The 25,988-nt window shown below is 53.4% G+C and overlaps 2 protein-coding genes across 4 annotated transcripts in view; one reads left to right on the top strand and one right to left on the bottom strand.

Moving 5' to 3' along the window:
- Window positions 1–13,886, bottom strand: part of GLUL (glutamate-ammonia ligase) — a 16,019-nt gene extending 2,133 nt beyond the window's left edge. Inside the window, exons 1-9 of one of the 3 annotated variants that reach the window (XM_030279643.4) lie at window positions 13,623–13,886; window positions 11,161–11,279; window positions 8,704–8,902; window positions 8,189–8,415; window positions 3,098–3,288; window positions 1,744–1,905; window positions 1,338–1,484; window positions 803–930; window positions 446–645 (exon numbers count right to left, since the gene is read on the bottom strand). In XM_030279643.4, the coding sequence (XP_030135503.3) occupies window positions 446–645; window positions 803–930; window positions 1,338–1,484; window positions 1,744–1,905; window positions 3,098–3,288; window positions 8,189–8,322 (962 nt within the window). In that variant the 5' untranslated portion in view covers window positions 8,323–8,415; window positions 8,704–8,902; window positions 11,161–11,279; window positions 13,623–13,886. Of the gene's footprint in view, window positions 1–445; window positions 646–802; window positions 931–1,337; window positions 1,485–1,743; window positions 1,906–3,097; window positions 3,289–4,339; window positions 4,472–8,188; window positions 8,416–8,703; window positions 8,903–11,160; window positions 11,280–13,622 lie in introns of those variants that run through there. The other 2 variants (XM_030279644.4, XM_002196290.5) reach the window with 2 other exon arrangements.
- RGSL1 (regulator of G protein signaling like 1) lies at window positions 11,541–25,831 on the top strand. Its single transcript, XM_072932486.1, is given in 22 exon segments — window positions 11,541–11,549; window positions 12,079–12,144; window positions 12,627–12,683; window positions 12,685–12,711; window positions 12,980–13,046; window positions 13,695–13,802; window positions 14,636–14,740; window positions 15,747–15,801; window positions 15,803–15,871; window positions 15,995–16,023; window positions 16,062–16,163; window positions 16,166–16,407; window positions 16,597–16,747; window positions 16,750–17,003; window positions 17,479–17,541; window positions 18,212–18,242; window positions 19,637–19,719; window positions 20,393–20,489; window positions 24,195–24,270; window positions 24,639–24,774; window positions 25,357–25,481; window positions 25,654–25,831. Coding segments are annotated over 22 exon segments (2,130 nt in total).
- Window positions 25,832–25,988: the final 157 nt, after the last annotated feature.

The raw sequence follows: 25,988 nt of genomic DNA, 5'->3' as shown, positions 1-25,988 counted from the left end.
TGCACTCAGCACAGCAGTCCCGTGCAGGAACTCACAGTTTGCATTTTTAGCTTGTTCATCTTTTAAGAAAACATGGCAGCCTTGCCCAGAAGAAGCAAATAATCTTTCTCTTTCATCACGGCTATAAAAATATAATTTAAAAAGCCCTGTGCTGAGTTGGTTTGTTTGTTTGTTCCCAGCACTGGGAGGTCAGGAGCTGGATAGGCTGTTAGGGATAGCTGCATCCTGTAGTTCCAGCAGCATTGTACTGCTGGCCGAATTGCCCAGCAAGCATCAAGACAAGAATGTGTCATTATAAAAAAAAAAATACATACTAAGAAAAAAAGAAACCACAAAAACAAAACAACCAAAAAAACCCTATCCAGAAGACTCAGATGTCACACCAAGCACCAAACTCCCATGTCATCCAAAATCCTGCTGCCCAGTAAACAACCCAAACACTTACTTGAGACCTCCTTCTTCCCTCATGCTCTTGGTGCTGAAGTTGGTGTGGCAGCCAGCACCGTTCCAGTTCCCAGGGATGGGTTTGGGATCGAAGGACACCACGACCCCGAAGTCTTCGCACACCCGGTGCAGGATGAAGCGCGCGATCCAGAGGTGATCCCCCATCTCAATCCCTTCGCATGGTCCCACCTGGAACTCCCACTGCAAGGAGGAGGCCTCAGGGGCTCAGTGGGGTGGAGACACGCACCTCCCACCCCCTGATGCTGGGCACAGCTCGGAGCAGGCAGACACAGCTCCTGCTGCCCGGGGTTTTTCCACGCTACTCTCTCGCTCCATGAGGCGTCTCAGAATGATTTACCTGGGCTGGCATCACTTCTGCGTTGGTTCCTCCGATTTTCACACCAGCATAAAGGCACGCTCGGTAGTGGGCCTCCACAATGTCCCTGCCATAGGCTTTGTCTGCCCCTACACCGCAGTAATAAGGACCTGCAACAGCACAGGGAAAAATCAGCCTCCACAGGGAAAAATCCAGTGAAGACCCAGACCCAACACACACAGAGAACTCTTCAAAAGCCCCAAGATGTGTTTTTCATGGAAGAACTAGCAGCGTAGAACACTGACGGAGAGCAAACTCCCCTCGAGTTTAAGTTTGCCCCTGTGTTTAAGTCCCCTGCAGACCAACAAGCCAAGCAGCAAATGTGGATGTGGCCAATCCCCACCTCAGCCTTTCTGTGACAAATTTAATCTCGTGGATTGTTTTTTGCCAATATGCCGCTTTCTACCGTCCACCTTTGGTTCTAGGAACACCTTGGATCCCTCAACTCGCCTGAAGCTGTGACACACAGATTTCAGTTCAAACACTCCTGACTTGGTCCAGGCTCCCAAAAGATTACCTTGGGGTCCAGGGAAGCCATTGGAAGGCCAGCCAAAGGGATGGCCATCTGTCCCCAGGAGAGTGTACTCCTGCTCCATCCCAAACCAGGGGTGCTGGTTGGACACCATGTCCATAATCCTCCTGCAGGTGTGCCGGAGATTTGACTCTGGAATGGAAAAGTGACACAAGGCTCAAGAGCGATGCCGCCTCCACTCCCCATTTCCACTTATTTTACAGTCTGAGTCCCAGCAGTGTTGAAGAATCCCAAGCCCAGCCCTTTGTCCATCACCAGCACTTTGTTTGCCCTCTATTTCAAGTTATTTCTGTGTCATGCTAAGGGCACAGACAGCATTGGGCAGGTCTCCCATTCCCCTTCCTGGGAACACCACCTCCGCCAGGAGAAGGGAGAAGGTCCGTTCATTCACCTGCAGACTGACGGTTGTATTTGAAGACCTCACAGAGAACAAGTTTATTGGGGTCCTTGCGGAAAGGGTCCCGAAACATGGCAGCAGGTCGCAGGTACATGTCACTGTTGGAGCCTTCGGACTGGTAGGTGCTGGAGCCATCAAAATTCCACTCAGGGAGATCTGGAGCAAAGAGAGGAACCAGCCACAGTGACCCAGGGTCCCAGGATGGGCTCCCTGCTGCCCTCCAGTAAGACAGAGGTGAAGGTGCTCATAGAGAATGGGTTTAGCCCCAGCTCAGCTGATTTCGTTCCAAGTGGGGGAAGCAAAAAAATTAAAAAAAAAAAAAAAAAAAAAACAAAACCCAAAACAAGCAAAAAAAATCACAAGAGTGCAAGTCCCCAGCCACCCTGGAAAATAACAAGTTGCTGGGCAGCTGGCCAAGCCTGAGTGAACAGAGTAGAACTGAGGACATTTCCTATGTCACAACAACTACAGGGATGAGCAAAGCACCCAGTCCTCTCGGCTGGGAGAGGGCAGACCATGAGCCATCTTCCAGCTGTGGGAGTGAGGGGAGCCACGCAATACCCTCAATCACACTACAAGGCCTTAAGAAGCTGGGAAGGCAAATCATAGAGAGGTGGAATCTCCTATGGAAGGGGAGTGTGGTCCCTTGCCCACCCCTCCATCCTGAGCACAGCCCTCCAGGTCAAAGCCCAGAACTCCACCCGGGCAATGTTATCTCCTCCATATCCCAGGGGGAAAGAGGGAGGAGGGGAAGCACAAAGATTTCAAAGGAGCTGTGCCAACCACTCCCTCAGAGGGAAAAGGGGAAAGGAGAGAGGGGAAAAGAAAAAAAAAAAAAAGAAAAGAAAAAAAGATAATTCTGCTCAGTCACACACAGTATTTTCATTTCATAACTGTCTCCAGCCAGCTCCATGGCAACCTGGGGAAAATCCTAATGCTATTATTGTGTAAGCTGGGACTGTTTGTTCTGAGGGACACAAGCTCTTAATTACACCGGATAGCTCCATTCTTTCCCCTGCACTTTCTTCTGCCAAACTACTTCCGGCCAAATTGAGTACTCAAGAGTCAATGGGCAGCCAAGCCCCTGCCAACAGCCCCCAGCCCCTGCCAACAGCCCCTCCACGGCGGGGACAGCACCAAGGACAGGCTCCCAGCCTCAGGCATCTCCCTGAAACTCCACATCTGGAGAGCTGGGAACGTTCTCCTGCGGTATCTGGGGAAAGAGGTAACTGGAAGGGCGCGAGGAGGAATGTCTTCCCTAAAAACCATCCTTCTGCCACGGGAAGAGAGAAATGGCATCCTTCCTCCACCCAGTGAGGGGCTACGAGCGCTGCACCTGCCCTCTCACCTTCCAGGCTCTTGGGCTCGTGGTCCAGCGTGCGGGTTTTGCAGCGGAGGTGCTCCCCCGTGCCGTCGATCCAGATGTACATGGCCTGGACCTTCTCCCCCTGCGGCAGCTTCATGTACATGTGCTTGATGGCTTTGCTCAGGTGGGAGCTCGCTGAGGTGGCCATGGCTGCAGTCCTGATGAGGGGGTTCCTGCAGGGGGGAAACACAAACAGCCCCAACTGTGAGCCCTTTCTTGCATGCCCACAGTTTTCAGCCCCACTTCCCCACCCGAGGCCAGGGAGGAGCACGGGACAGCTCGGCCGCAGGGCTGGCTGCCATCTCCATGACTGGTTCCCTGTCATTCCTTAGGGAGAGCACAGCAGCTCAGGCTAGCCCTGCTCCAGAAACCCTTCATTAATAGCCAAACTCCTGCTAACAAACCAGAGCAAAAGACTTCTAAAGGGCTCCTCAGCCCCACATGAACTTTTCACCTCCACACTCCGCTCAAGAGCAAAGCTAATGCAAGGAAAGCTTAGCTGGGGCTTTCTTAATAAATCTGCATCATCGAGGAGGGCTTTTCTGCCCTTCTCAGCTCAGCTGAGGTTATCCAAGCTCGGTCCTGTGGGTCCCAGGCTTCTGCCTGGCTAGAAACTCTCCGTTTCTCTCTTTGACTGAATCTGAGACCCACACTGTCCCAGGGCAGCAGGAAAAGCAACAGGCAGCACACGCGAGCCCTGAGCACCCCAGGCAGCAATGGGGAGGTGGGATGGGCCTGAGTGGCTCTAGAACCAGTGGGTGGGAGCTGCAGCATCCCCAGAGCCCTGCGAGGCAGGCTCCTAACGCCAGCCAACCCACTCGTGTCCGACCCACAGCACCGGGTGTTTTCCAGGAGCCTTGGAAATGCCAACAGCTTGGAAATGCGGACTGACATGGCAAGTCTCTCCAACACGCCGCTGTCCTGCCGGGGGGGGCTCGGGATGAGCCGTCCCAGCCCACCCCACCCGCTGCCCTGCCAGAAGCATCTCCCACCAGCAGCTGAGGAGCCTCGTGGGGTTAAAAAAAACCCCACAAAAACTGCAAAGGGAATGTTTTCAACACAAAACTCAAGCTGCCACTTCCCTCCCCCACTCCCCCCCCCCCCAGAGGAGGAATTTTCCCATGGAAGATCTGCCCGCCGGGCATCCCGGGGCTGCCTCCCCACGGCCTGCCGTGGCCGGGGGGTGTCGGGCAGCGGCAGCCCCGTGTCCCCCCGGGCCGGTACCTGGGCTCGGCGGCGGCTGCGGGCGGGCGCGGGGCTCCCACGCTCGGCTCCCGGGGCCGCGCCCGCCGCCCCTTTATGGCGGAGCAGCGCCGGCCCCGCCGCACCGATTGGGCAGCGGGCGGGACGGGAGGGACACGGCAAAACGGGGGACAGGGCCACCACCCCGCCTTCCTCCTCCTCCTCCTCCTCCTCCTCCTCCTCCTCCTCCTCCTCCTCCTCCTCCTCCGGCCGCCCCCCCAAAGGGACGCTCGGGTGGAAGGGGAGGGTGCGTGCGGAAAAGTGAGGGCAGAAAGCGGAGAGGTTGTGTGGGTTTGGGGTCTTTTTGGCGGAAAAACAGCCCCTCGTCCCCCTTGGGCAGGCGGGAGCGGATCCAGGGCTCTCGGCTGAGTTTACATTAGCCTGGCTTGGCACAGCTCGCAGGGATGGAAAGCGGCCGGCCCGGGAAAGCGGGGGGAGAGAGGGAGGCACTGCAGCTGCACCGAGCCCCGGGCACAGGCTTTGGGACAAAAGCCTCGGTGCCCCCCTTTCTCCTCCTCGGAGCAGCTCACAGCCTCCAGCAGATAGATTTGCAGAGCCTCGCTGCAAGGATCGCTCACTGTCACTTCGAGGGGGCAGAAATCCCCCAGCCCCACCATGGGAGCGCCCAGCAAACCGCAGGCAGTGCCCAGTGTTTTTCCACAAATCGCTTGTCCCATCTCCTGCAGCTCGGTGCAAGTCCCAGTCCGGATCCAAGGGGCAGGAGAGCCATGCCAGCAGGAGCAGACAGAGCTGTCACCCCTGTGTGCACATGGCGAGGGTACACACAGGTCCCAGGGTGAGCACACGCCACCCACATGCCTGCCACGGAGCCACAGGATCCTGCTCTGCCCCGTGCCAGCCTCAGGGAGATGGCACCAAACCTGCCATTCCTCGAGAAGCTGGAGCCTCCTGGCCATCACAGCCACCCTGCCACGGACACGGCCACTGTACAGCCAGAATCCAGAGGGAAAGTGGCCAGGGAGAGCCGGATCCTCGGGCAGTGCTGGCCAAAACCAGCCTTTGATTTATCGCCCATCTCAAGAGCCAGATCCTCACCCTCCCTGCGGGGACAAGTTGGCTCAATCCTCATCAGCACCTTGGAGCAGCCATCAGTGTGTGGCAATCGCCCGAGGCTGTCCAGAACAAGGTGAAATTCAGGTGCTTTTCTCCTGGAATTGCTTGGGCAAGGCAGAGCCACCCAGCATTGCAACAGCCTCCCCTCCGCACCCCAGAAAGTGCCTCCTGCCAGCAGCCCAGCTCCTGCACCCTGTGCACAGAGAAATGGCTCCAACACACAAACAAACGTGGTGTTTTAGCCACGGAAATGAGCTCAGGAACTCACGTTCAGCTGTGGTCACCCAAATCTTAACAGCTCAGCTGGAGTAAGAGGAAGCAGAGCAGGAGCTGGTGCCCAAAATAGCTCCCATAAAGGGGAGCTGTCAAGCCACAGGCAACGTAAAGCAGTGTCCAGCCCTCTTCCCTAGATTTAATCTGAGAGCTCTGATAGCTCCAAATTCTTGGAATTACGGTTGCTACCTGTTAATTTCCCAGTAACTTTATCCACCTTTGGCTTCGAACACACCCAAATGTTTACAAGAGGAGGCCCCTGAGCAGTGGGGTGATCCCTGTGCCCTGCAAATCTCGGGGCTGGGCAGCTCCAACCAACCCTGCAGGCAAGCAGGGAGCAAAAATCCACGGCGGGGCAGCAAAGCCCAGCCTGGGAGAGCCCGGCAGGGTGGGCAGGGCTGTGGTGGCGGGGTGGGAGGATGGAGCTGCCAGCCCCGGGAGGGTTTGCTGGCTGGCTGATGCCCAAGCCCCTGTGCTGGAGTTTCGGAGCCCGCGGAGAAGCGGCAGCCGCGGACCCAGCGCCCTCTCCCGGGAAGCGTTCCGGGGCCTCCTTGTTTACCGCCTGCTTTCCTTCCCCTCCTCCCCTTCTTCCAGCCTGGCTTTATATATATATATATATATTTTTTTTTTAATATATATATTTTTTTTGGGAAAGCCTGCTGGGCTGTGCTTTGTCCCAGCTGCGTGCTCTAGTGACCCACGGTGTCACCGACAAACCCTGCTCGGGGGGAGCTGGGCAGGGCTCGGTGCCAACAGGTGACACCCAGGGGTGGACTGAAATCCGCCTTCAAAGGGCCACACGCACAGCCAGAGGGCGAGACAATGGCCTCCCCTTGCAGGGCGAGTCCCAACTGGCACAGGTTTTTCCTTCTTCCTCCTGTTCGTTCGTGGGAACACCTTTATTGGCCTTTATTGGCCTGGCCCGGTGCTTCCCGCCGGCACAGTTTGATATCCTGACAGAAGTGCCAAGGTTGGGAAGTGGCTGCTGAGTTATAAGGGGTGGGCAGTCCATGCCTGGACTTTGCAGCCTCCAGCTTCCAAGGCAGCTGGGCAAACCCTCAGGGACAGGGCTGTCCCTGTGCTCCCCAAGGGAGATTTGGGGACCAGGATGAGTTTCTCTCAGGTAGCATGAGACATGCCTCTCCTTTTCCAGCTCCAGCCAGCAGCCAGGCAGTAAAGGATCGAGGCTTCCCTCTGCACTGTGCTTTGCTGAGGCTGCTGTGACCCATCCCTTGTCCATGTGTCCCCCTCCATCCCCGTCTTCCATTTGGGAACACCTTAAAATGCAGAAATGTCACACCACTGGGGGATAGGGGGGGGTGGGTGAGGAGGGTGGCAACTTGAGGGTTAAATAGACAGGATATGAAATTTCCCTGTGGCTCCCTGCCCTCGGGGGCAGGTGGCTGATGGCTTTTGGGGACTTCCCCAGCACCGTGATCCTCACAACAGATCCTGGGATCTCAAGCCCAACAGATTTCAGCCCCCGAATGCTAAGCCCAGGTACCCATTGGTTTTTCACCAGCACTAAAGAAAAATTCTGAAATAGAAAGGAATTTTGTTATTTTGGTTTTTTTTTTTTTTCCCAACAGAGATGTCACACAGGGAGGAGGAATTGCCCATTCTGTTGTGATGGTTAGGTCCCAGGAGGAGGCTGGACACACCCAAAATGCCCCAGCCTCCAGCAGTGGCACAGCTGGGAGGGAAGGAGGGACGGGCATAACAATATGGAACCACAGAATGCTTTGGTTTGGTTTGCAAGGGACCTGAAGGTCATCAAGTCCAACCCCCTGCAATGAGCAGGAACATCTTCAGCATCTCTCCTCTCCTCATGCTCAACAGTCAAGACACTCCTAAACAGAGCTAAATAAGGTGGTTGTAGTCAGGTGGGGTTGGGCTCTTTCTCCACTGACAGAAACAGAGCACACAGCCTCAAGCTGCACCAAGGGAAATACAGGTTGGATATTAGGAAGAAGTTTTTTACAGAAAGAGTGATAAAGTTCTGGAATGGGGAGGTGGCGGACTCACCATCCCTGGATGTGTTTAAAAACAGACTGGATGTGGCCAGGCTTCAGTTGAGGTGTTGGGGCTGGGTTGGACTTGATGATCTTGAAGATCTCTTCCAACTCAGTGAATTCTGTGAATTCTGTGACTTTCAGATGCATCCAGGGAAGTGCTTTGGGCTGGGAGGTGCTGCACCAGGAACTGAACTGCACCCAAGTGACCTCAGCCACAGGCTGCCTGTCCTGGCATCACCTCCATCCCTGCCCACCCCTGGGCACATCTGGACCCACGACAGTGGCTCCTGGTGGCCTCCCGAGGTACGCCCAGGCTGGGACACCTGGAGATGAGGCACGTTTCACCCAGACTAGCAACAGCAGGGCTGGAAAAACCAACCCAACACCCGAGCAAGCCTTAGCTCAGAAGTGAGCAAGCAGGGGGAGCTCACCCTGGGGTGTGGTGGATGAGTGTCCTGGGGAGACTGACCTTGTGCAAGCAGCGGTGGCCGAGCGGTGTCCCCCGGAGCGCTGCAGGGGGCTGACGAAACCCCCCAGGGCAGGCAGGCAGCAGCTGCTGGCCCTGGCTGTGAGCAAACATTGCAGGCTCCGCAGCAGGCCCATGCTCCCTTTGAAGATGCTGCCAGGGTCAAGGGTGGCCACGGGCTGGTGGCCAGAGGGCTTTCAGCCTTTCCAGAGCAGATCACCTGAGCTGCACTAAAGGGCAGTTTGGGAAAGCAAACGAATCAGTGCAGAGGCACACGCAGAGTGAAAAAAAAAAACAAACCAACTCCCTCCCCATTCAGCTCCCTGGACCACGCACAGAGGGAAGAGGGAGCTTGGGGCACAGCCCCCAGGACAGCCCAGGTGCTGCCATCTCCCTGCCCACCCCGTCCCCGTGCCCACCGCTGGGCTTGGCACCTCTCCCAGGAATCCATGGCACTGCTCCATGCCCCAGCAGCCCCTTGCCCAGCTCCAGGGCCATTCCCAGCAGGCAGCCCCTACCTGCTGTGCTCTGCAGAGCTTGCCCGGGGCCCCAGCACCTTCCCCCAGCACGTGTTCGCCTTCAACAGCGGCCCAGGGGGAAGCTGGAAGATGAGAACATCAGCAGCAGGCGGGATTTGAGACCCAGGAATTGCTTGGCTCAGTTCGTTCTGTACAAGGGTGGAGAATATCCCAGGGAGCGCTCAGCACATGCCTTTCCCTGCAGTTGGAAATCGGTCACACTGTGCATTGGCTGGGTTGTTTTTGTTGGGATTCTTTCCCCCCAGCCCCCTGAGTTTTCTTTTTTTTTTATTATTCACACTGTTAAAAGCACTCCCAGCCAGGTTGGGGCTGTGTTAGCTGTGGCTGGCACAGTTAATTTCAGCCTAACACGCTTCACATCTCCATAAGTGAGAGTGCAGAAATCCTCAGACTGCTGCCTAAGTGGATGAAGTGGTGGATCCGGGCCTGGCGTTGTAAATTGTAAAAGAAAAATCTTTATAAATAAATAAATTAATTATAAAACAATTATAAAAATAATTATTAAATGCATAAATTATTAATTATAACAGCAAACTGCCGCTGCCCATGTCCCTCCCTTGTGGCTGAATCAGGTCCCTGTCCTGCCACAACACATACTTAACCCGGGCTGTTGAAGTCAACAGCCCCAGAGGCTGGGGTAAGGTTACACCAGTGGTTCTGCTTCAGCTGGAGGGGAGACAAGTGAAGGCAGAGCCTGCCACAGGGGCTGTCAGGTGTAAGGGACAGTCCCAAGCAAGGAAACCACAGACAGATGGCAACAGGCTGAAAAATACTCCCCAGGGAAACACCAGTGGTGTGCTTGCTGAGCAAACAGATCTTATGCACTCGGGAGACTGAGCGTGGAAATCGCATGTGAAAAATCATTTTAGTATGTTCAAGAAAGGAATTAATATTTAAGGCTGAGCTGGAATTCCTCAGCCTTGGGCAACTCCAGTTTTAAGGCACTGTGGGCTTAATGTCCTATAAACTATTTATATGAAAACATCATGAAGGTGTATAGCGGGAAAAAATCCCAAATCTTGCCCCAAAAGTTCATGGTGGGGATATAATACTTATGCCAGAGGGGAGAGCAGGTTTGTGCACTCAGGCTGGAGTTGCCCAGGTTTCTGGCTCTCCAAACCATCACCCAGAGCCAGAAGCAATGCTGAGATGTTCGGGGTGTGTGGGAAACAACCCCCACCCTCCTGATGGCACCCAAAGGGCCAGGCTGGGCTGCTGGGGGGGCTGTGAGTGGCCAGTGACCCCAGGCTGACATCGTGTTTGGGCAGCCTTGGACTTTGCCACGGAGGGGAGCAGTGCCAGTGGTGTTGGGCAAGGAGAAAAACCCCAGCCCATCCCCTCTGGGAACATGAGGCTCTGCCCCTTGGCACCTCAGGGCTGCCAGGGGAGGGCTGCTCCCCACCTCAGGGACAGGGCACATGGGTGATTCAGGCTGGGGCAGGGGCAGCAAAGCCTTCCTGACCTGTTTGGTGTTGCAACCCTGCCCTTATCTTCTTATGGAGCCCAGCCACTCCGAGCTTCCTTCTAAATCTGGGCTGTGCTCATGTGTCTGCTTCTTTTTTTCAAACCTTTTTGGGTTTTTTTTTTGGGTTTTTTTGTTTTTTTTTTTATTTTTTCTAAACAGCCACCCAGCTCACGTGAGTTCCTCATGTGAGGGAAAACCTGGGAAGCTGCAGCCAGGAGAGGAGAGCTCCACCCTGCCAGACCTCTTGGGGTCTCCTCTTGGGGAGAAACTCTGTGGAAATGGCTCTGTGCCCTCCCACAGCGACCATGTTGGCTAATTCCTGCTCACAACCTTATTTATTTTCCTGGCAGAAGCCATCACAGTCCCACTGAGGCGAGTTCAGAGCTGGATGAGCACCCAAGGAGTCACCCCAGCCTCTGAGGATCCTACTGGCCATCTGCTCAGTTGCCAACTGGAAAATGTGATTTTTTTTATTATTATTTTTTTTAAAATGTTGATCTTTTTCTGAGGATTTCGGACTCTTTTAGGTGTGAGACAGCCACCACTGCAGTTCATTCCTAACCCAGGCTCCCCCCATCTCTTGGGCTCAGCAGCAGAAATCTGTATGGATCCCTGGTGGGACCTGCTCCTCCCCAGGGTGTTCCATAACTCCTCCCCACAGCTCTGCCTGGCCCCACTGGGACGAGCAGGTGTTTTGTGGCTCACAGCTGCCCCTTCCCCACAGCAGTTTGGGTTTTGGCACAGCGGGCAGCCCAGCAGCAGCCCCACAATCCCTTCGGAGCTGTCCCTGTTCTCACTGGCGGTGGCTGAGATGCAGAGCCCTGATGCTGATGCTGGGAACAGCTCCGCATCCCTGATGCCACAGCGCCACCTCCTGAGGTGGCCTCGCTCCTGGGGACACTGTGGGACACTGTCCTGCCCCCAGGTCTGGCACCACGGCGTTACAAAGAGCAGGATCATCAAATACCCACCTGGGGAGCAGATTCCTCCTCCTGCCAGGTCACTCCTGCTGCAGGACGGGTTCCTTGTTTTTCTCCTCTTTCTCCCCTTCCAGCTGGAGGGTCTCCAAAATCAGGTCTCAGCCCTAGATCTGATGAAGAATAACAGCTGATAAGAAATGTGGGCCTGGTCTGTTTGGGGCAGACACGGTGGGGTGTCCTGTAAAATTCGCATCCCGAGCTGAGCAGACCCCACCCAGCGACAGCGACCACACCCAGAGCTGAGGTGGCACCAGGAACCTGCTTTGAAGGCAAGAAGATTGCCCCAGCAGGGAGAGGGGAAGGGTTTCATTTCAGGACTGCCCGAGTGCAGGGCTGGTGATTTAAAAAGTGACATTTCACAGCATCAGAGGATGGGTGAGGTCAGATGGGATCACCTGGTACAATATCTCAGCTCAAGCAGGGTCCCCTGAGCTCAGCACTGAGGATTGTGCCCAGATGGTTCATAAATATCTCCACTAAGGGAGGCTCCACAACCTCTCAGGGCAACTTGTTCCAGTGCCCAGTCACCATCACAGTAAAGAAGTTTTGCCTCATGTTCAGGTGGGAATTCATCTGTTCCAATTTCTGCTCATACCATTGCTCGGCACCACCGAGAAGAGCCTGGCTCCCACCCTCTGGAAGCCTGTTCCATCCTGTTCAGGCACATACAGACACTGCTCAGATCCTCTCTCTGTTCTCTGCAGGATAAGCAAGCCTGGAGGGAGCTGCCCTGAGAGCCATGCAGCCCCCCAGGATCACCCCAACAAGCACTTCAGAACACAGCACTGGAACACTGCACCATCATGATGACTGCTGGTGAGTTACCCTTTGCTGGGGGCTTCAGCCCCTCTAAACACATTCCAAAAGGTGGAAAAAGGGGGGAAAACAGTATTAAGCTTTGAAATCTAGGTCCTCCCTGTAACACAACTGTGCCTTGGTGGAAGAGGGCATTTCCAGGGGCATCCACTCAGCAGCAGGCTGATGCCAGCCCACCTTCTTGCATCCAGATCTTTCAGACGTGAATAAAGCTTGGCAGGGTGGTGGGAGGTGTTGGGCACTGACACTTGCACTGAGTCCTGGGTGGATAAGCTGTGTTATGCCCAATGTAAGGCAGAGGAGCTCAGCTTGTGCCCTGAAGCCACAGCACCTCCCTTCTCCTGCCCTACGGATGCCACCACGTTTGTGCCCAGCCTCTGTGAACCACAGACCTTTGCTGTTTGGGAGGCTGCCATTCAAACTTCCCAGCTCCTGCGTGCTCCTGAACCTGGTGCTTTCCAAACAGCCTGTGGCACCCATCCCAAAACACATTTCACACAATGTCCCAGCTCCAAATCCTCCCCCTGCACAAGGACAAGCTTGTACCACACATCCCCTAAAGCTGATTCCCCCCGAAAACGACTCTTTTGGCTCACAGCTGGTGACACACAGCCCGAGTAACTTTCTCTGCTCTCACTGTAGCATCCATAGCCTCCACGGACATGGGGCTGCTGCTGCAAGATGATGTTTTTGTTGATTTTTTTCAACATCTTTCTGAACCTTCCCGTAAGTCCACTCTGCACCATAAAACCTGGAGCCTTTCAGAGCTCTCCTCAGGTGAACTTTTTGTGGCATTAGAGGCTGCAGGAAAACTGGGAGTGCACCACCTTCAGACTGGAAAATGAGGGAAACCTGAGGATCTCAACTTGGAGATTGAGGTCTAAAAGGGAATTTGATGCCCTTCTGTGTAGCGGGAACTAACCAGAACAGCTGGGCTCTGGGCTCCTCTGCCACCCTCCATCTCTTTCAGCTCTCCCTTTCCCTTTGGATCCAGGTTTTTGGGCAGATACCCCTTTACATCAGTGGCACGGGCCGGTGGTGCCCCTTGTTAGAAGGGAGGAGTGGGAGGAAGAGGGAGGAAGAGGGAGGAAGGGCACAGGGCAGGGGACAGGGGAGGGAAGGAGCCGGCTCGTCACTGCCGGGGCCCCTCTGTTCATCATTCCACTGCCGGGCGTCATTTCGCTTTTAAGCCTTGGGCGGAGCGCAATCCATTTCAAGTCCTGCTGCAGTTTATGGGGTCTATCTATAAACACCGAGAGCTGTGTGGCGGCACAGAAGGACACAAACATCAGCTCCTTGTCCTGGATTCAACAGCAGCAAAGCCCCGTCGCTCACCGGGCTGGCTCCCCACGCGTTCCCCCATCCCCACAGCCGCTTGCAGCGCTCGGATCCCAAAACAAAAAGGAAAGCGCACTCCTCTGGAAGCCCCCGGGGAGCTGCCGTGCCTGGGCTCTGGGAAGAAGGGCGAGGAGAGGCAGGGGAAGGAATCCCGGCTGCGCTGCTGCCGCCTTCCTTTTGGGGATGCGAGCAGCGGCTGTAACTCGAGCATCCCCCTTGTGCCTCAGCAGCAGCACCGCCATAAAGCAACAGGGCGCCTTCCCCACCTCCTTCCCCTCCAGCAGGGACCTGTTACTCACCCTCATGGGCGGGCAGGAGCCGGCTCCTTGCTCACAGCTAATCCTCTCCTTGGGCAACGCAGGATGCTTGAGTGGCTTGGCTGGAAAAGCCCCGGCTGCCTGACTTCTGCAAATCCAGCCTGTGCCTGCTCCTCGTGCTCTGGCAGAAGCTGCCGGGTTTCAGTGGCTCGGGGGAAGCAGGTGAATCATCGAGGCACGGAGGAAATCAAAGCGGCTTCTCCTCCTCGCCTGGGCTTCCTCTCCTTGCGGGGCTGTCGCTGCCTGTGCCTGCCCAGCGCGCCCTGCCTCTGCTAAGGGTTAATAAGAAGGCGTTGCTCATCCCGTTTTTAGGGATGCAGCAGGTCCCGATGGGATGTGTAGGGATTTACTCCACCACGGTGTTAATGCAGGATTGCTGAGTACCTGCCTAGCAGGGTTTACTGAGAGCTCCAGAGGTGGAGAGCATCCTGGGGCACGGGAATCTCAGGTGCCCATGTTTTGGGTTTGCTGCTGGGCAGGAATGTCCTGGGAAAAACAGGCTGTGGTCTCTCTTACTGGCAATAACTCTGGGTTGTGCTCACTTTGCCCCTCAAATGAGCGTTCTCGGTCCAGCCAGGTACTTCCTCAGCCTGTGTGTGAACTGACACTGGAAAGAAAGCTGTGGCAGCAGGAATACAGATTCTCATTTCATTAAAGTAAGCAATTCACCAAGTCTTTTCCTGAGTATATTGCTGCTGCTTCTCCAGTCGGGTTGAAACTCAAAGCTGGAGGAATTTGAGGGCGAGCCCCAAACTCAGGCAAGAAAAGATGGGCATTTGCAAGGAAGAGAGGCACAAGAGCTGAACAAACTGTCCCTGACAGGAGCGAGTTATCTTTGCAAACACCCCGTGTGCATCCCACAGCCTGTCTGAAACTCCCAGTTCAGGGTGATTTGCTGGTCTGCCTCCAGCAGCCTCTTTCAGGGTGGGAGCTGGAGAGTTTCCTTGGGATCTGGCAGGCAACCCCTGATGCCATCGGTGCTCTGTGACCCACAGCAGAGCTCCTGAACTGGCAGAGTGCTGAGCAGTGGCTGCTGGAGAGGTGCATCAGTGGGAGCCAGGGCATGCAGCACTTCTGTGCCTTCATCCAAGGAATGCCAGGTGGGCACGGGGTGCTCCACACCCCCCTCCCAGCCAGCCACGGGCCTGGCAGGACGCTGGCAAAGACCTGGGGGCATGGGTAAGATCCCAGAGAAAGCTTTGGAAGGTGAGCCAGCAGCAGAGCTGGGAAGGAGATGTGTCACCCTGATTCTTAAGGTTTTCTAAAGCCTTCTGAGTTTACATTCTGTCAGAGAACTTTCTCACACAACTTTCTGCAAACAACCTATTGTTTTGCATTCCTTCATAGAGGTGGAGAAACTTGATGTACTAGTGGTTTGTCCAATGTCATTGGAGAGGTGGCACATCCACCCTCCAATCCACTGTCACCTTTGAAAAAGTATAAATGCTGGAGTCAGAAATAAAACTTCCTCTTTTTTACCATTGCAATAGCAGCGGCTCATGTCGTGCTTTCACGTGTCCTTATAGTGACAGAGATGCACAACCATGGCTTTCCTCTGCTCTGTTCCCTCGGTTCATCCAGGTGATGTTTCCTTCTGCTTCATCCACCCTCGGGGCTTTCAGGGGCCCCTCCCAACTCCCATGGTGATACTTATCTCTTTGAGCCAGGTCTCATAAGCTCTCAGAGAAAAGTACCACACCTGAGATAGCTCAGCTACCTCAGATGGCATAAAAGTAGCAGGATGGCTTCTGTGACAGCGTTGGAAACACAAAAGTTGTAAATAAAGTCAAAATAACAAAGCTTTTTACAGAGAAAAACTGAGCCAGAGCAAGAGGTTCTTGCTCCTGCTAAAACACCTCACAAAAGCGATTATTTCTTTTGTTTTCTTCTTTTTTCTAGTGAATTGCTTAGGCGGGACTTTTTGCCTTCTGTCCAACGGGCTATCTTTAAGTTTGAGGTGAAGTCCCCAAAGTCTGATAAGGTGTCTTCTAACCAAATTGAGGAGAGAAACTTCTGGGCTTTTTTATTTTTAAGGAGACAAATGGTAATTTGTTCACTCCATCAGCAATGGGCACATTCCTGCACCATCCCTGGTCTGATCTGTAGGGGAAGAACTGATCGACTTCTGGCTTCTCACTGAAAGGCTCCTGGGTCTGGACAAGTCAGAGGGAGCTGTTCTTGTCCCTGGTGCACAGGCTGAGAGCCACTCACCTGTGTGAAGCTCCAGTTTTGTCACCTTCTCCACCACCATCCGTGGTGAGAGACATGGGAGCTGGGGATGAGCACTGCCCTACAAGAGAGGGGGTCTTTCCTGGCTGCTCCCAGGGGGATGGGATGCCATCCCATGCCTGGAGAACAGCCTGCTCGGAGCCATCTCCCCGTTGTAATTCCCTGCATCCATCTCAGGATCTCTTCCAAAAGCCAGGCACATCCAGTCCATCAGCAGCAGGGGGAAGATCCTAAGCAAGATGCAGGAGCAGGTCCTTTTTATGATTCAGAGTTACTGGCTCCCTAAATTCTTCATCACTGCAAGATGGGAATGGAGGAAGAGGAATCGTGCTGGCCTTTGCTCCAGGAATATCAGGAACGTTTATCACAGGCTGGCTGACAGGAGCCCCCAGGCCTGTCAGAGCCCCTCCCCACGATGCACATCAAAGGGAGCCAGGGTGTGTCAGGGCCCTACTGCAGCCAGAAGGCCAAAGCAGAGGTCTGGGCTTTGGTCAAGGAGGGGAGAGGCACCCAAGAATTGAAAATGGCCACTTTTCAGGTGAAAGCAGAGAAGCAGCCAGGGCCAGCTGGGAGCAGGGAGGAATTGTGTCTGGATAAGGATGCTTTGGGATCAATTCCCCAGCAGTCACAGCATCCTTTGGAGCATGCCTTTGGAGGCAGAGGAGGAGCAGCATTTCCTGGAAAACCTCAGTCCAGTGCAGAGCAGGATCTAGAAAACCTCTCTTAGGAAAAAATCCTCTCTGACCTGCCTCCCTGTGCATCCCTTGCCTGGCTGCCATCCCTGAAAAAGCCAGTCAAGACCTTGGATTTCCTTCCCTGGGCCCTGAGTGCTGAGGCCTGTGCAGGAAGACCCTTCAGAGATTTCCTACAGCACCAGAACCGGCCATGGAGACTCATCTTTTGGACCTGGGGCATGACCTGGAGGAGTTTCTGCCCGTGGTGCTGGACTGCAACAGAGAAAACAGCTTCTTCCTGCACCATTTGATTGGTGAAAAGATCTGCAAGACCTGCCTGGAGGACAACAACTTTGAAAAGCTTCCCTTGGAGAACAGGGCTCTCGTGAGTTTGTGGAACCATCTGATATGTGGAGAATTCTCCCCCTGGATATTCAGAGCCCAGAAGGAGATTTGCAAGGTTCACAGAGGTGCTGGCAGAGGTCAGGCTGGGGGGATACAGCTGGCATTGGCACCCCTGTGGTGGTGTGAGGATTGTGGGGTTGTTTAAGAAGGGAAGTATTTGGAAAATGAAGGAGGAGAAGGGATTAGGAAGGGAACAACTTGCCGTGGACCAGGCCAGTGGAGAGGCGCCTCCCCACTGGTTTGCTGGGCAGCAGAGCAGGGCTGAGCAGTCACTGAACATCTCTGGTGACCCTGGCTAGGTGCACATGCCAGGGGCTGGGGATGACAGGGCAGTGGCCATCCTTTTGCACGCATCACTGGTTCCAGCACAAGCCCAGTAAAACCCATTTAGAGTCCCAGCCCTTCTGGGCAGCCCAATGGACCAAGCTGGATGTGCAGGTGTGTCCTGGGCATGTCAGCAAGTTGTGAACCACCTGTGGCACCAGCACTGTGCCCATGCCTGAGGACAATCCCCCTTTGCTCCTCCCCAGGTGCTCTGTGGCCTCTATGAGGAATTTCTGGCCTCTGATGACAAGACATTCCTGCAGTTTATGGTAAGGGGGATGCACAGGGACATCTTTGGGGGTGTGCAGGCTCCAGTGGGGATGTGAAAAGTTGGAGAGGGAGGGAGGAGAAGCCCAGAATTAGCTGCAGTGGTCTAGCATCCCACGATATCCCCAGTCAGTGCTGCCACAGGGTGACACAGCAGATCCTACCCTGCTCCAGCTGCCTGGAGCAAAGATCCTTAACTCTTCCAGCACAGCATCCCATTCAGCTGGCAGCACTGCAGGCACAACCTGCAAGAGCTCCCCTGGGACAAGCTGTGACCCTGCCTAAAAGCTGGGAGAAACATCATTGCAGGCTTTTATGGTAGTCACGGGTGAGCACAGCACTTCTGGGAATTTATCTCCCCTTCTTTTCCTTGCCCACGCTATTAATGTGTAATTATTACTGTTATTAATGTGATTAATGTGCATGAAACACATGGGATGACCCTGCCCCAGCACCAGTGCCTAGCCAGCACAGAGAGGAAGAGGCCATGTAGCCTTTTAGCCTGTGACTCAACCACCCTCAAATTTTCCACATATTTTTTTCCACCAAAAAAGATGAGATAAGAAATCAGAGTCACACAAGCTCTCTTCTCAGACTATTATTCCTCCTGGCATCAGAAATCCCATAAAACCTCCCCAAATTCCAGCATTACACCCAGAAACCTCCTTGCAGGCAGAACCCTCTGAGCATCCCACCTGCACTGGTACCTGCACAACCTGTGTGGGGAAATTTTCTCACTGCAGATGATGTTCTTCAAACCAACTGTGTAAAACCAGCAGCTGATCCTGAAAATGCTAAGGAGAGGCTGCCAGGGCTTGGTATCCTGAAAGACCTGGCTCCTAGAGACTCAGCCAGGGAGAGCTGAGCATTTTGGAAAAGTCAGCTGGCAGCTCCTGACCCTGACTCATTAAACTGCTCTTAGTGGGAAGTTAATTAGCTGCCCAGGTTTTTAGGCACCTCTTGTCAGGGAAATCTCCCCTCGGAGGCCAGAGCTGGTCTGGGAGTGCAATTAGCACTTCAGCGGGCACCAGGGCCCTGCTCTCTGTGGGCACCATGCCCTGGGCCAAACTCCTCCCAGCGCTCTGCTCCGCTGTCAGGGGAGCTGCTGACGGCTTTGCAGGGTTATTTAGGGTTATTTTTGGTGCCTGCCTCTCAGCTGCCAGCCAGAAACCAGCCACTCTACCCCTGCTGCTTGGCGAGCTGTGTGAACTGTCTGTGGGGAGAGACAAAACCTGCAGCAGGGTTTCGGGGGGAATGTGGGAGCTACTCCCAGGGCAGCAGCTGGAGCCAGCCCCGGTGACAAAAGCCAACAAAACAGCACACGAGGCTGCCAGGCTGCTGGGGACACCTTCAGGGTGGTTTCCAGCCCTCCTGAGGGGATGCTGAGCCCTTCAGGAAAGCTGCAAGGCTGTGTCTGGACTACCTCTGGCTGCCTGTACATCCCAGCCTGCTGGAGCTGAGCTTGGTGCTCTCACAGATTCCTTCCAGACTGCTTCAAGCTCAAGCAGAGGTCTAAGCTGGGCAGGTTTGCATTCTGAGGCACAGTAAAACATGTGGGTGATGCCTTGCGAAGGCTGACCTGGGACAGAGGTTAGACTGAGTTAAAGAATAAAGGGATTTATTAAGAGGCCTCAAATAGATCCACTTTGGGCATCACAACCTAAAATGGCCACAAAATGGACCACTGGTCACAGGGTATGACACTTTTATAAGTTCTGGTCCATTTGCATATTTGAGTTCATTGTCCAATTCCAGCTTTAGCCCAGGCAGTCCCATCCTTCTTGGTTTTTTCTCTCTTCAGCCCATGTTGGTTGTGCTCTTGGGCCTGAGATTTGGATCATTTGTCCTTGGTCCCCATCCAGAGAAGGAATTGTTTTGTCTCCCTACTTTGTGCAGAGAGCTCAACATCCCCTCATATGAAGCCCAGACCCACACACTAAAGCAGCCCAGAATCTGAAAAACATAAAAGCTGAACCCTGAGGCATGATGGGCGCAGTGCTGGAGATGGAGAAGGTGCTGAAGGTGCTCTGTGCCATCACCCTGCCCCGTTCTCACCACCAGGCACGGATGTCCCCATGGCCGAAGTGCCAGGCTGAGGGGGACATTTCCACCTGTCCCAGAGGATGAACCAGTCCCTGCAGCTGAGCCAGGTCTTGCATGGCATGAGGAGCTTGGAGGGGGTGTCTTGGTTTGAAAAGACAGGAGTCTGTGAAGGAAGGCAAGAGCCTCCTGTGAAATGGAAAAGGTAAACTCCCTCCCTTCAAATCACCACAATTAAAAAAAAAGGCTCTCAGGCAAAGATATGGGAATGGGAATAACAGTTCTTTATTAGGAGAAAAACTAAATAAAAATAATAAAAATTAAAAAATGTAATTAGTACAAACAAAACTCATGATAGAGTCAGAAACCTGACACCCTGAGGAGTCAGGGTGTTGGTAATAGTCCAGTTAAATGGTGGTTGCTCCTCCTGGAGTGGCAGATGAAATGCTGCTGAAGTGGTGATCTCTAGAAGGGTGGAGTTTTCTCTGAAGGTCTGGTAGTAGTTGGGCCTGGTCTTCCTCTGGGGATCCAGATGGGAAGAAGCTGCTCCTCTGGAAATCCAGCAAAGTGGCTGCTCTGATGTCCCAAAAAGTGCTGATTTTATGCAGGTAGGAATGCATGGCTCCTCCCTCTGGGTGGAGCATCTCACCATGGGATGATGCAATTTTACCAGTCACGCAGTGAGTCATTCCATGGCCCATTAACAGAAGATATCTCCCCAGAGGGAGACATTGTTCTTGGAAGAGATAAGAAAACTGCCCAACCTCCAACAGATGGCAATAGAATCCATGCTTATCTTACAAGCCAGGACAGGGGGTCTCCTCCAAGCACTGGCAATTTTTTGCTGCTCGGGACCTGCAGAAAGGGGGCTCCATCCAGGCAGAGCTGGAGCAGCTCCTTGGCAGCGCTTGTGAGAGGGGCTCTCCATTCCTGGTGGGGCTCACATTGGCTGAAGGCAGTAAAGCATGTCTTATGCTCTGGAGGTTTAACTGAACAGGTGATGGACATCATGGGGTGTGTTGGTACAGTGGGGCTGGGAGCCTTCGTGTGTAATGAAAGCTTTGACAGCTTTTCTTTCCTGTCAAAATCAGTCAAAACTGTCCAGCAGGATTTTAGACAAGGGCCAGATTCCCTCCTGCCAGTACCAGGGGCACCAAATGCCACAGCCCTGCACTGACCTGGATCACCAGGTCAAATGAAGGCTGCAGCAAAGTGGCTGAAGCCCAAAGCCAGCAGTGGCTCCTGCCCCCTCAGTTCCACATTTTGGCCTTCTGAGGATGCTGGGACTGGCCATGCTGGTGCTATGGCCCTCAGCTTTGTTCTGTCATGCAATCTTTTGGGAATGACACCAATTTCTGCACTGAGGGTGACAGCAGTCACCTGTAGCACCCCTGTAGCTTGTGGGCCCTCAGTTTTACCCAAGAAATGCAGTGTCAGGGGTAGATCATGGAGCAGGACACACAAGGGGACAGGGAAGATGACAAAACACAGCCCTCAGAGCCAGTGCTGAAGGGCTGTTGTAACCAGAGGTAATGGACATGGGGTCTGTCCCCTCTCCTCTCTCTGATGCAGAGTTCCAGAGGATGATAGCAGATGAGCTGTCTGTGGGCAGCCCAAGTGTCAGAATCTGAGGTATTGATGATTCCGAGGTTGTAGAAAGTCTCTGTCCTTCTGCCCCACTGCCAAAGCAGAAGCCATAATTGGTCTGTGCTGGTTTCAAGGCTGTTTATTCTGTTTATCTCTAACATGTTCTGCTGCCCTGCCGCAGCTCTGTCCTGCAGGGCAGCGTGTGGGGCTCTGCCCTCAGTGGGATGTTACAAACATTAAATACCACAAACTACCTGTGCTGGATTTACAATAATGTGCCAATATCTGTCACCTACGTTGGACAGTGTGTCCCCAGCCTGAACCAACAGAAAAATGCCAACACCACAGTGAAACATGGAGGGCATGAAGAAGGAGGAAAAGGACAAGACACACCCAATTTCCTCCATCTTGTCCCCTTTGGACCCCTAATCTAGAAACCTAAAATTTTACTTTTGCACCCATGCCACACTTAATTATTCCTTATATCAAACACTCAGAGGTTGTAATTCATCCTGTAAGATTGAAAACTCTTTTCCATGGACAGAGGTCACAGCCAGTGTCTCTGGGGGCTCTGTCCAGGGGGGTTCCTGACCCCTGCCAGGGTCCCAGGCCTTCCAGGGCAGCCAGAGGGAAGCTCTGGATTCCCACACCCAAGCAAGAAAGAGGTGCTTCTGCAGCTCATGAGTGCAGCACTCGGTGAGTCCAGGCTGGGCAGGCGAGAGGCCAGGTGGGCTCCCAAACATCCATCACCCTTGGGGAGCTTGTCCAGAAGGAAAGGCCTATCCACCCCCCACAGGCTGTGCTCTGGGGTATTAATGCAGCCAGGGAGAGTGGCAGTGGGGGATTTCTCTGAAGCAGATGAGGAGGTCAGACCATGAGAGGTAAAGTATCCACGATGATGAGAGAGATGGGGAGACTGTGAGGTGGTCAAAGAATCCAATTTTATTGTGGACTACAGAAGCTTATATACCATTTTAGGAAGGCTAGTAATATTTTACTACAGTGATTGAGTTAATCATCACATAAAGAAACTTATACATTTTAAACATCTCTTGCTTGCAGAAGTCTGATGTAATTTTCTTTTTCTAGTAAACCCATCTGACTGAATCTTCTTTGCAATTTGATTTAATCCTCAAAGTTCTGTTTGCTCTTACCAAGGCATGCTGTTATCAAATCTCTCATGCTAACTAGGTCCAAAGTCCATCATCTGTCTTGTGTGTCCCAATATCCCAGTAGTGAAGAGCTCCCACAGTGTCTCCTGGGCCAGAGTCACCACAGGGACACCACATGGAGGCTCCAGGGTCCAGCTGTCTGCAGGCTCTCACCTGGACACCTGAGGAAGAGGCCAGCCCTGTTTCTGTCCCCACCGCTGTTGCATCTGAGAGGATTGCTCGAGAGAATGCTGCTGCTGCTGCTGTAAGGAAGAAGGCAGCTAGAAAACACAGGTCTGGCACCTGGCAGCACACAGCTTTGCCCCTTCCACTCTTTCAGGCTTTTCCCAGAGCTCCCCTGTAGTGCCACTGCTCCCTGTTTGCTCATTTGGCCCTCTCAGATGTAGGGTGGCCTGTGGGTCTAAACTGCAGAATTACCAGGGAAAGGAGAAAAATTAACACACCCCCAGTGCGGATTTACTCTTCACACCTTGTGCAAATTTCATGCACTTCATCTTCAATCAGCCCATGGAATGGCACCTGAGCAGTGCTTAGATTCCCAGAAAAATCACTTAAAATCACACTGTAGCCATACTTAAATCTCTGGACGCATGTCTCACCTCCTGGGAATACTCCAGCCATGAGTGCTTGCAGCTTCACACTGAGATATAAAGCGAATGGAAAAATAATGCTGAGCACCTGGGCTGAGCTGATTTCTTCAGCCCAGTTATGCAAATGCACCCTGCCCAACATCCATCCCACCCCAAGGAGCCAGACAGCCACTGCTAAAAATGCATTTTTCTGTGAGCCATCAGCATTGATATTCCATCCAGACTCTCACCCCAAACCTACCAAACCACTTCTGGGCCTGCAGGCTGCTGGACCGGAGGAGCAAACACTGCAGATAAGCAGGACAGACACTCCCAAGGCTACCACGTGCAAGAAGAGAGTCCAGGGGAGGGTACCTAGTGCCCTCTACCATTGTCCAGCCTCCTCCAGGAACAGAAATCCAGTGGGACCCAAACCCTGGGGCTATCCCTTATCAGTTGCTCCCCACCTTAGCCCCCCTTCCATCGAACCAGTGCCCTCCTCATGCCTCTGGCTGCCCTTGATGCTCTCTCTGCTCTCCCATCTGGCAGGTTGGATGAGGAGGATGAGGAAGAGAAGAAAAATGGAGAAAACCTGTCCTTTACCTTCCACCACCATGACTTAGAGCCCTGTTATGCTGTTGCATCTCTCTCAAACAATGTTGTATATGCAAGTTTGCATCCCTGACTCAAAAAAAAAATCCAACAAAAAAACAACCACCCAAAACAGGAAACACTAAATGGAGCTAAGGTGAGACAGGCCAGAAAAACAAGCAAAAGGAAATTGTTTTCTAGGCAACAGGGAGCTGACCTGAACAGAAAGTTTACACACAGGTTTGAGAGAAGGCAGGAAAAGCAGTTAGAAAAATAATCTACTAAACACACAGAAACCCTATTTAGAGCAAGAGAATTTTGTATATGAAGGAAACAGATTTTTTTCCCTTTCATCCTCACTCATTATCTGCTTCTGGGCTGTGTCAGAGCCAGGGCAAACAGCTAGACAGAGCAGCAGGAAACAGTGAACATAAACTCTCTGTGGGTGCAAAGAGGGGGAGGGAAGGAGGAGATCACCGAGCTAGAGGGAAGGTGCAGTTCACAGAGGTAGAAATGCCCCCAGCAAATTGCATGCAGCCCAGGTGAGGTGAAACAGCAAACCCAGTGCTGGGCAGCAGCACACAGCATCTCCTCCCCTGCCTCAGACTTGCCTGTCAAGGAGAAGAAGAGCAGAAGTCCTGCCAAGAGCCCCCATTCCCACAAGGGCAAGGGCAAAGGCCAGCTGCAGAAGGTGAGGCCGCATTTTGGACAAACAGCTCATTGTTGTCAACTTCCTTGTTGATAACCTCCACTTTCACCTGGAGATGGACAAGTAAGTTCTTGTTCCACCAAGTGCTCGGGTACCACTGCAGACAATACAGATGTTATCATTCACGCCATCACAATCAAGCTAACTATTTCTTAATTACAATATAAGTGTTTCTTGGCCTCTCAGCTTTTGCCACACCATACTGCAAATGCCTTAAAGCAAATCATCTAAAACTACCCCTGTGGGTCCTACTACAATGCATCTTTCATAGTTCTATTTCTCTAAAGTACTTCATCTTTTTTGCAAGGCCAAAGGAATTTAAGAATTTTCTACAAATGCATTTCCCACACCAAATTAAGCAAGACCAGGACTGTCTAGCCTAGCAGTTGAGCAGCACTTGTCTCAGAGCAAGACCCCAGATGCCTTTGCAGGTTTTCCAGGTTGGCTGACCGCGAGGAAGCTGTGGCACCCCGCAACATCTGGTCAGAAAAGCACGTTGCCTTTCTCAAAAGGAAACTTGCCATCATCAGCAAACTTTTCCTGAATTCTGACATCCCCCCCCAAGTTGTGGGTGAGACCCCAGGACTCCCAGGAAGGCTGGAGGCTGCTCATTGCTCGAGGCCATTGCAGCACAGCTGGGAACAGTGGCGAAGAAAGAGGAACAGGCTCGGGTCTGGATCTGCTGGGGCAGCTTTGGGGTGTGCTCTGGAGCCTGGGGCTCCCACATGGGCTGGGAGGGGTGGGAAGAAACCCCCCAGAAGCCCTGATAAATTGAGAACGAGCATGTGGATAAGGATGGGAGAGATGGGGATGATTCTCCAGCATTATCTGCTAGAGGAGCACTAAGCCTCGTGTGCCAGGATCATCCTGCACACCATCAGTCCACTCCTTTCACTCCTCAGAGGCCAGTGTCACCATCATCCCCTCCCAGTGCAACCAGCCCATCTCCTCCCAGTAGCTCTGCCATCTCCCCTTTGGAGGGCACAATGCTTCCCCCAGAAATCCAGGTGGGATCCTGCCCTTGTGCCTGGGGCAAGCAGGCAGGATGGAATTTGGGTCTCTGCTTAGAGACTGCTGAGGTGGGGTCAGGGAGAGAAACCTGGCCCCATCAGGAGTGCTGCAAAGTGCTTTGGTCTCTTTTGTGCCCAGGTCAACATCTCTGAGAAAGGCAGGGATTTAATCTGCCGTTCATCTTCCAAGGGGCCACTGACCCGGGCCATCTACCACAACGCCAAGGTCACCCTCTTCCCCATCCTGATGTACTTCTGGAGGAGGTACCTATCCATCCCCTCTCTCTCCCAAGGTGGAGGAGGCCCTGGGGATGCCACCCTTCATCTCCAGCCACTTGTTCCTCTGCCATGCTGAAAATGCAGACAAGATGCTCCCCAGGAGCTCAGCTGGAATTGTCTCCTTGGAGCTTCGCTGTCCCCAGTGTTTCTCACGCAGGTTCTGCACCTGGAAGGTGATGAGGACTCTTCAGGCCTACCGAGGTCAGGAGATCAGGAGCTCTGGGATCCATCAGGAGCTTTCAGCTCACCAAGGGGGACAGGAGCTCCTGGTTCCAACAGGAGGAGAGGAGCTCTCAGGAGCCCAAGGGGGGCCGGAGCTCCTGGGGCCACAATGAGGGCAGGGTTCCAGCCTCTTCACCCCCTCCAAAATACACAAGATCCACGGTCCCAAGAAGCTGGTGGCCATTCCCTCTACTCACATTATACTCTAGATTTGTTCTTCCAGTGCAGAAACACCCAGACCTGACATCTTTTAAATTCCTCTGGAAGGAT

The sequence above is a fragment of the Taeniopygia guttata genome, chromosome 8, assembly GCF_048771995.1.
Source record: "Taeniopygia guttata chromosome 8, bTaeGut7.mat, whole genome shotgun sequence".
In the NCBI taxonomy this organism is placed as follows: domain Eukaryota; kingdom Metazoa; phylum Chordata; class Aves; order Passeriformes; family Estrildidae; genus Taeniopygia; species Taeniopygia guttata.
The sequence above is the reverse complement of the archived record's forward strand: the minus strand, read 5'-3'. Positions and strand labels throughout refer to the sequence as shown.